This window comes from Mirounga leonina, unplaced genomic scaffold, assembly GCF_011800145.1.
Source record: "Mirounga leonina isolate KUSES-001 unplaced genomic scaffold, KU_Mleo_1.0 Mir_347, whole genome shotgun sequence".
Taxonomy (NCBI): Eukaryota; Metazoa; Chordata; class Mammalia; order Carnivora; family Phocidae; genus Mirounga; species Mirounga leonina.
In genome coordinates, this window is record NW_023270696.1 from 1282308 (window position 1) to 1292931 (window position 10624).

The following is a 10624-nucleotide window of genomic DNA, read 5'->3' on the forward strand; positions in this document are numbered from 1 at the left end:
TTGTTCTTTTCAGAAAATAATTAGTTTCAAAAAGATTTTCTGTTTTTAGCCCATTCTCAGTGTAATCCCTCCAAATGAGTATCCAGGTGTCTTAGATGCAGGAAGCAGTTGCCTTAAATCCCTTTTTCATATGGAAATATTTTTTGGTGTAAAGAATGTATCACATTAATAAGTTTATACATGAAATATTCAAGGTCAGAGAAGAAAAAATAAGTTTACACTAATTAAAACTTTTTTATAGTTTACTTCTGAACATTATTTTTTGGGTCAGAGCTAAAAATTAGAAGACCAATTCAAAAGCTGTGTCAAACATGAAAGTGACTAGAACCTACATTTGACAAAAAGAAAAGAAAAATACATATTTTCATTTAAGGACCAGGCAGAATGAGTTTAATTACAATGTAGTGAATTGTGTCAACACAAAGTGCTCATCCTTTTGTGTGTTTAGATGTAATCTATAGCTGTGCCTGGGCATGTCCAGAATAGGATGATGCAGGTCCAAAGATTGAGTTTGCATATAGGGTCTGAAGTGTAACTATGTTGCAATCTTTGCAAAAATGCTAAAATGCTTCACACATGTCTCTTCAATGACTAATTTGTGATAATAGCACATATCTCTCCATATTATTAAATTACTTGATATTAACACAGCTCCAAATACAGAGCAGGCACTCAGCATATGTTCGACTGTCAGTCTACATTCAGTTACTGAAGCACACTCATGAATCCTTTTCTTTTTCTTTTTCTAAGACTGTGTGATTGGATCAAAAGCCTCAATGTGTAGCCTCTATTTACCACTATATCTCAAAATTCAATGGGCACAGACAATGCAACTCTCTCCCAGGATTTTCTCCTGCTGGGCTTTCCTGGGTCCCAGGTCTTTCAGCTCTCTCTGTTTATGCTTTTTCTGGTGATGTACATTCTCACAGTGAGTGGTAACATGGCTATCTTGATGTTGGTGAGTACATCCCACCAGCTACATACACCTATGTACTTCTTTTTGAGCAACCTCTCTGTCTTGGAGATTTGGTACACCACAGCTGCAGTCCCCAAAGCCCTGGCCATCCTTCTGGGGAGAAGCCAAACCATCTCATTTACTGGCTGCCTTTTGCAGATGTACCTTGTTTTCTCACTGGGCTGCACAGAGTACTTCCTCCTGGCAGCCATGGCTTATGACCGCTATCTGGCCATCTGCTATCCTCTACACTATGGGGCCATCATGAGCAGCCTGCTCTCAGCACAGCTAGCCCTGGGATCCTGGCTGTGCGGTTTTCTGGCCATTGCAGTGCCCACAGCCCTCGTCAGCACCCTGTCCTTCTGTGGTCCCCACACAATCAACCACTTTTTCTGTGACATTGCACCCTGGATCACCCTGGCTTGCACCAGCACACAGGCAGTGGAACTCGTGGCCTTTGTGATTGCTTTTGTGGTCATCCTGAGTTCATGCGTCATCACCCTGGTCTCGTACATCTACATCATCAGCACCATTCTCAGGATCCCTTCAGCCAGCGGCAGGAGCAAAGCCTTCTCCACATGTTCTTCACATCTCACTGTGGTGCTCATCTGGTATGGGTCCACGATCTTTCTTCATGTCCGCCTCTCCAACAAAGAGGCCTTGGATCTTACAAAAGCTGTGACTGTCCTGAACACTGTGGTGACTCCAGTTCTAAACCCATTCATCTATACTCTCCGTAACAAGGAAGTAAGAGAAACGCTGCTGAAGAAGTGGAAGGGAAAATAAACTGCCCTTAATAAAACAGAGCTCTGTTAATTATCTCCTTATCTCTCCAATTAAGAATATGGAGGGAAAAAGAAAATGTTCCTTGATACAGGAGAAAAAAGTAACTGAAGGAGAAGAAAAAAACTGCAAAAAGACAATACCTATAATGGAGAAATCTATTAATGGCAACATAGAGTCTCTAAGGGCAGAAATGAAAGCTGAATTGGCAGAACTTAAAAATGCTATCAATGAGATCCAATCCAATCTAGATAATTTAACAGCTAGGGTATGTGAGGCAGAACGAATCACTGACCTAGAAGACAATTTAATAGATAAAAAGGGAAAAGAGGAGGCCAGGGAAAAACAACTCAGAATCCATGAAAATAGAATCAGAGAAATAAGTGACACCATGAAGCATTCCAATGTCAGAATTATTGGAATCCCAGAGGGGGTGGAGGGAGAGAGAGGACTAGAAGATATATTTGAGCAAATTGTAGCTGAGAACTTACCTGATCTGGGGAATGAAACAAACATTCGAGTCCTAGAGGCAGAAACGACCCCTCCCAAGATCAAGGAAAACAGGCCAACACCCAGGCAAGTAACAGTAAAACTCACAAATCTTAGAATGAAGGAAACCATCTTAAGGTCAGTTAGGGGGAAGAGATTCCTTACGTACAGAGTGAGGAACATCAGAATAACATCAGACCTATCCACAGAGACCTGGCAAGACATATTCAGGGTACTAAATGAGAAGAACATGCAGCCAAGAATACTTTATCTGGCAAGGCTATAAATTAGAATGGATGGAGAGATGCAGAACTTTCAAGACCAGCAGAAACTGAAAGAATATGTGACCACTAAGCCGGCCCTGCAAGAAATATTAAGGGGGGTTCTATAAAAGGAGAAAGACCCCAAGAGTCATATACAACAGAAATTTACAGGGACAATCTATAAAAACAATGTCTTCACAGGCAACATGGTGAAAATTAACTCATATCTTTCAAAAATCACTCTCAACATGAATGGCTTAAGTGCTCCCATAAAATGGCACAGGGTTGCAGATTGGATAAAAGACAGGACCCATCCATATGCTGACTACAAGAGACTCATTTTGAACTTAAAGATACGTCCAGACTGAAAGTGAAGGGATGGAGATCCATCTTCCATGCGAGTGGACCTCAAAAGAAAGCTGAGGTAGCAATTTTTATATCAGACAAATTAGATTTTAAACTCAAGTCTGTAGTTACAGACACAGAAGGACACTATATCATTTTAAAGTGTCTATCCAACAAGAAGATCTAACAATTGTAAATATCTATGCCCTGAATGTGGGAGCAGCCATCTACATAAGCCCACTGTTAACCAAAATAAAGAGTCATATTGATAACAATACATTAATTTTAGGAGACCTCAACACTCCTCTCTCAGCAATAGACAGATCATCTAAGCAGAAAATCAACAAAGAAACAAGAGCTTTGAATGACACACTGGAGCAGATGGACCTCGTAGATATATACAGAACATTCCACCCTAAAACAACAGAATACTCATTCTTGTTGAGTGCACATGGAACTTTCTCCAGAATAAACTACATACTGGGTCACAAATCAGGTCTCAACCGATACCAAAAGATTGAGATTATTCCTGCATATTCTCAGACCACAATGCTTTAAAACTGGAACTCAATCACAAGAAAAAATTGGCAGAAATTCAAACACTTGGAAGCTAAAGACCACTCTGCTCAAGAATGTTTGGGTCAACCATGAAATCAAAGAAGAGCTTAAACAATTCATGAAAATCAATGAGAATGAAAACACATCGACCCAAAACCTATGGGATACTGCAAAGGCAGTCCTAAGGGGGAAATACATAGCCATCCAAGCCTCACTCAAAAAAATAGAAAAATCCCGAATTCACCAACTAACTCTACACCTTAAAGAACTAGAGAAAAAGCAACAAAAGATGCCTAAGCCAGCACTAGAAGAGAAATAATTAAGATTAGACCAGAAATCAATGAAACTAGAAGCTGGTTCTTTAAAAGAATTAATAAGGGACGCCTGGGTGGCTCAGTTGTTTAAGCAACTGCCTTCGGCTCAGGTCATGATCCCGGAGTCCTGGGATCGAGTCCCGCATCGGGCTCCTTGCTCGGCGGGGAGTCTGCTTCTCCCTCTGACCCTCCCCCCTCTCATGCTCGCTCTATTTCATTCTCTCTCTCAAATAAATAAATAAAATCTTAAAAAAATAAAAAAATAAAAGAATTAATAAGATCAATAAGCCACTGGCCAGACCTATCCAAAAGAAAAGAGAAAGGACCCAAATTAATAAAATGATGAATGAAAGGGGAGAGATCACCACTAACACCAAGGAAAAAGAAACAATTATTAGAAATTATTGTCACCAACTATATGCCAATAAACTGAGCAATCTGTAAAAAATGGATGCCTTCCTGGAAACCTGTAAGCTGCCAAGACTGAAACAGGAAGAAACTGACAACCTGAACAGGCCAATAACCAGTAACGAGATTGAAGCAGTGATCAAAACTCTCAAAAAACAAGAGTCCAGGGCCTGATGGATTCCCTGGGGTATTCTACCAAACATTCAAAGAAGAAATAACACCTATTCTACTGATTCTGGTTCAAAAAATAGAAACAGAAGGAAAACTTCCAAACTCATTCTATGAGGCCAGCATTACCTTAATCCCCAAACCAGGCAAAGACCCCATCAAAAAGGAGAATTTCAGACTGATATCCCTGATGAGTATGGATTCCAAAATCCTCAACAAAATCCTAGCTAATAGGATCCAACAATACATTAAAAGGATCATCAACCACGACCAAGTGGGATTTATTCCCGGGATGCAAGGGTGGTTCAACATTTGCAAATCAATCAGTGTGATAGAACACATTAATAAGAGGAGGGAGAAGAACCATATGGTCCTCTCAATTGATGCATAAAAAGGATTTGACAAAATACAGCATCCTTTCCTGATTAAAACTCTTCAGAGTATAGGGATAGAGGGAACATTCCTCAAGTTCATAAAATCCATCTATGAAAAACCCACAATTAATATTATCCTCAATGGGGAAAAGATGAGAGCCTTTTTCCTTAAGATCAGGAACATGTGAAGGATGCCCACTCTCACCACTGCTGTTCAACATAGTACTAGAAGTCCTAGCAACACAAATCAGACAACAAAAACAAATAAAAGTTATTCAAATTGGCAAAGAAGAAGTCAAACTCTCTCTTTTCACAGACGACATGATACTTTATGTGGAAAACCCAAAAGACTCTACCCCCAAATTACTAAAACTCATACAGCAATTCAGTAATGTTGCAGGATACAAAATCAATGCACAGAAATCAGTTGCTTTCTTATACACTAACAATGCAATTGTAGAAAGAGAAATTAGAGAAACGATTCCATTTACAATAGCACCAAAAATCATAAGATACCTCGGAATAAACATAACCAAAGAGGTAAAGGATCTGTACTCTAGGAACTAGAGAAGACTCATGAAAGAAATTGAAAAACACACAAAAAGATGGAAAAATATTCCATGCTCATGGATTGGAAGAATAAACATTGTTAAATGTCTATGTTATCCAGAGCAATCTATACCTTCAATGCCATCCCGATCAAAATTCCACTGACATTTTTAAAAGTGCTGGAACAAACAATTCTAAAATTTGTATGGAATCAGAATAGACCCCAAATCACCAAGAAAATATTGAAAAAGAAAAACAAAGCTGGGGGCATCACGTTGCCCGATTTCAAGCTATATTACAAAGCTGTGATCACCAAGACAGCATTGTACCGGCACAAAAACAGACATATAGACCACTGGAACAGAATAGAGAGCCCAGATACGGACCCTCAACTCTATGGTCAAATAATCTTTGACAAAGCGGGAAAAAATATGCAATGGAAAAAAGACAGTCTCTTCAATAAATGATGCTGGGAAAATCGGACAGCCACATGCAGAAGAATGAAACTCAACCATTCTCTAACACCATACACAAAGATAAACTCAAAGTGGATGAAAGACGTCAATGTGAGACAGGAATCCATCCAAATCATAGAGGAGAACATAGGCAGTAACCTCTTTGACATCAGCCACAGCAACTTCTTTCAAGATACATCACCAAAAGCTAGTGAAACAAAAGAAAACATGAACTTTTGGGATTTCATCAAGATAAAAATATTCTGCACAGGAAAGGAAACAGTCAACAAAACAAAGAGGCAACCCACAGAATGGGAGAAGATCTTTGCAAATGACACTACAGATAAAGGGTTGATATCCAAGATCTATAAAGAACTTCTCAAAGTCAACAGTCAAAAAACAAATAATCAAGTCAAAAAACGGGTAGAAGACATGAAAAGTCACTTCTCTGAAGAAGACATACAAATGGCTAACAGACACATGAAAAAAATATTCATTATTATTAGCCATCAGGGAAATTCAAATCAAAACCACATTGAGATACCCCCTTACACCAGTTAGAATGGCAAAAATGGCCAGGGAAAGAAACAACAAATGTTCGAGAGGTTGTGGAGAAAGGGGAACCCTCTTACACTGTTGGTGGGAATGCAAGCTGGTCCAGCCACTTTGGAAAACAGTGTGGAGTTTCCTCAAAAAATTAAAAATAGGGCTACCCTATGACCCAGCAATTGCACTACTGGGTATTTACCTCAAAGACACAGATGTAGTGAAAAGAAGGGCCATATGCACCCTAATGTTCGTAGCAGCAATGTCTGCAATAGCTAAACTGTGGAAAGAGCCAAGATGTCCTTGAAGGAATGAATGGATAAAGAAGATGTGGTCCATATATGCAATGGAATATTACTCAGCCATCAGAAAGGATGAAGACCCAACTTTTACATCAACATGGATGGGACTGGAGGAGATTATGCTAAGTGATATAAGTTAAGCAGCGAAAGTGAATTATCATATGGTTTCACTTATTCGTGGAACATAAGGAATAGCATGGAGGACATTAGGAGAAGGAAGGGAAAATGTAGCGGGGAGATTGGACGGAGAGTTGAACCATGAGAGACGACTCTGAGAAACAAACTGAGGGTGTTAGAGGGGAGAGGGTGGGGGGATGGCTTAGCCCAGTGATGGGTATTAAGGACGGCATGTACTGCATGGAGCACTGGGTGTTTTTGGAAAAGAATGAATCATGGATCACTACATCAAAAACTAATGATGTATGGTGACTAACATAACATAATAAAATAAAATCCAAAAGAAAAAAAAAACAACAAAACCCAGTGCTCATCACATCCCTTGCCTTCCTTAATACCCATCACCCTTCTACCCCATTCCCCAACCCCTTCCCATCTGTGACCCTCAGTTTTTTTTTCCATGGTCCATAGTCTCTCATGGTTTCTCTCCCTCTCTGATTTAACCCCTTCAGATTTCCCTCCCTTCACCTATGGTCCTCTGTGGTATTCCTTATGTTACACATATGAGTCAAACCATATGATAATTATCTTTCTCTGCTTGACTTATTTCACTTAGCGTAATCCCCTCCAGTTCCATCCATGTCAATGCAAATGGTAGGTATTCATCCTTTCTGATGGCTGAGTAATATTCTGTTGTATGTATGAACCACATCTTTATCCATTCATCTGTTGAAGGGCATCTCGGCTCTTTCCAGAGTTTGGTTATTGTAGACATTGCTGCTATGAACATTGGGGTGCATGTGCCCCTTTTTTCACTATATCTGTATCTTTCACATAAATACCCAGTAGGGCAATTGCTAGGTAATAGGCTATCTCTATTGTTAATATTTTGAGGTACCTCCATACTGTTTTCCAGAGTGGCTGCACCAGCTTGCATTCCAACCAACAGTGTAAGAAGGTTCCCCTTTCTCCATATCCTTGCCAACATTTGCTGTTTCCTGTCTTGTTAATTTTTGCCTTCTGGTGTAAGGTGGTATCTCATTGTGGTTTTGATTTGTATTTCCCTGATGGCAAGGTTGTTGAGCATTTTTTCATGTGTCTGTTGGCCATTTATATGTCTTATTTGAAGAAGTTTCTGTTCATGTCTTCTATCCATTTTTTGGCTGGATTATTTGTTTTTTCGGTGTTGAGTTTGATGTCATTGACCTTCATTTATAAAACTAGGTGCTCGTGAGAAAGGTGTATAACTAAACAAAATTTAAATTCTTGTCCCTTTTAAATTTTACCTTGATCATATAAGTAAAAGGTTTTGAGAACTGTATTTGCAAAATATGAAGTATGAGAAATAGGGAAACGTTTAATGAATAAAAAGATAACCGAAATTAGAGTGTGAAATTATTTCAACATACTGTTTTGTGGATAAAATACAGTAAAATGGGTACATATAAAATGATAACTATCATGTGCCATGTTTGTAAACAAGGATAGTGAACAAAACAATCTAAAAAAGCAGGTTATGAAAAGTGAAAATTAGATAAAGGACTGCAGGAGGGTTTGAAAAAAATAAAAAGCAATAGAAGTCCCTTACATAATGTTTTGACCCTACAAAAGAAAAAAAAAATACTAATTTTGATTGTTAGCTTGTCACCAAGTTTAGAATATCCAGTGGCTTCAGAGGAAAAACAACTACTAGAAAAAATAATTGTGATAGTTACTTGATTTCCCCCAATCCTATTTCTCAGGGAGTAAGATACTTTTCAACCATCAACCCATCAAAAGTTCATTTCCCTCTTATCCCATTTTCCATGGCTGTGTGTTAGAAGCTGCAAAGTGGGGCTTGGCAGCCTGAGTCAGTCTGGCGATAAAATCCGTCCCATTCTGCATTGGCTTACACACCTAAAAATATGTGCTTCTCAAAGGAGAAAAGCCTGTGGAACTGAGTAGAAGCTACCCATTAGATTCTGTTTATTTGTGTTATTTGAAATCTCTATTGGATTCCCACTCAAAAGTGAAGTGAGAAGAGGACAGAATAAGAAGGATATATATTTGAATGGGATAGGAGAAAATATTTCATTTTGAGAGTCATAATATAAATTTTCAAAAATTGTATCTATTTTGAAAGTTTACCACTTAAAGTACCATAATGAAATGATGTACATGTAATCTGATTTACTTTATTTACTGTGAGCATGTGTTTCAAATACATAAAATTTCTCAGCTTTAAAAATTAAAAAAAACACAAAAGATTTTTTGTTGTTGTTAATGATGAATATTGTAGTACCTTGCTTGTTTGTGGTGATGATATCATGTGTATATGGACATGTACAAAATAATCAATTTGTATATTTTAAATGTGCCTACTTTTTGTTGTATTAATTATACCTCAATAGAGCTCAAAAAAATTCCTAATCAAACTTTTTGGGGATTTCTAAGAATCAATATTTTTAACAAGAATCAGATTGGTACTTTCTGAGTACCAATACCAATCCTGCTTCAGTGGGGGAACCCCCCAACTCTCAAAAAACAAAAACAAAAACAAAAACAAAAGCAGTTGCTGCTATCAATCTCAGTGAAAATTATCTTTAATATTTTGCCCTAGTTCTGCTGCACACCTCACTGTACCCAAACTAAGGAAATAATCTTCAGTTTTTAAAGTCAATGAGCGAATGAGTCAGTTTGATATGGTATTGTATCAAAGATATAATGATAAGTGAAGGAAATCAGGGAGGATAAGCAAAATACATTAACTCAGCTTTTTCCTCTTATGATGATTAAAAAACACTATTTAGGCATTATTTGCACGATATATTATCAAGTGAATATGCTTAATAGCTGGCTAGTTTACTTTGTTGTTTTTTTTAAGCAGCGATTTTTTTCCCCAAGTTTAAACTCCAGCCAGGTAACATACAGTGCAATATTAGTTTTAGGCATAGGATTTGATTCATCACTTACATACAACAGCCAGTGCTCACCACAAGTACCCTCTTTAATACCCATCACCTCTCTAATCATGCATCTGCCCACCTCGCTTGCAGTAGTCATCAGTTTGTTCTCTATAGTTAAGAGTCTGTTTCTTGGTTGGCCTCTCTCTTTATTTTTTTTAATCCCCTCTATGCTCATTTATTTTGTTTCTTAAATTCCTCATATGAGTGAAATCATATAGTATTTGTCTTTCTTGGACTAACTTATTTTGCTTAGCATAATACTCTCTAGTTCTATCCATGTCAATGTAAATGGCAAGATTTAATTATTTTTGATGGCTGAGTAGTATTCCATTGTAGAAAAATATATAATTTAATTAAATATATATGTATATAGTATATAATTAAGTATAAATATATAATTATATATGAATATATAATTTAATTAAATATATATGTATATAGTGTATAATTATGTACTAGATATGTATATATACATTATATACATTTATAACAAATATATATTATTTAATTAAATATAAATGTATATATGTGTATAATTATATAATTATACTTTACTGAGACCTGCAGAACATTTTTCACATAACAGTGTGACACTGGCAAAAAAAAAAAAAAAAGGAAAATAGATCAATAAAACAGAATAGAAAGAGCAGAAATAAAGCCATGCTTATATGGTCAATTAATCTATGTCAAAGGAGGCAAGAATAAACAATGGGCAAAAGACAGTGTCTTCAGTAAATGGTGCTGGGAATACCAGACATCTAAATGAAAAGAAAAAAACCCATAAAACTGGTCTACCTTCATAAGTAGTGTTACAATAAACATGTGGTGCATGTATCTTTCCAAATTAATGTTTTTGTTTTCTTTGGGTAGACACCTAGTTGCGAAAATACTGGGTTGTATGGCAATTCTATTTTTATTTTTTTTGAGTGACCTCCATAATATTTACCACAATGGCTGCACCAAATTTGCACTCCCATGTTATAAAGAAGACCATAAATTATTTATCTATCTCTTATCTATCTATCTATCTATCTATCTATCTATCTATCTATC

General features: G+C 37.1%; 1 protein-coding gene across 1 annotated transcript; it reads left to right on the forward strand.

Annotated features, from left to right (window-relative positions):
- The first annotated feature begins 265 nt into the window (after window positions 1-265).
- LOC118026869 (olfactory receptor 6F1) lies at window positions 266-1741 on the forward strand. Its single transcript, XM_035029909.1, has one exon. It carries the CDS (start codon window positions 815-817, stop codon window positions 1739-1741), a length of 927 nt encoding a protein of 308 aa, XP_034885800.1. The 5' UTR covers window positions 266-814.
- The last annotated feature ends 8883 nt before the right edge of the window (window positions 1742-10624 follow it).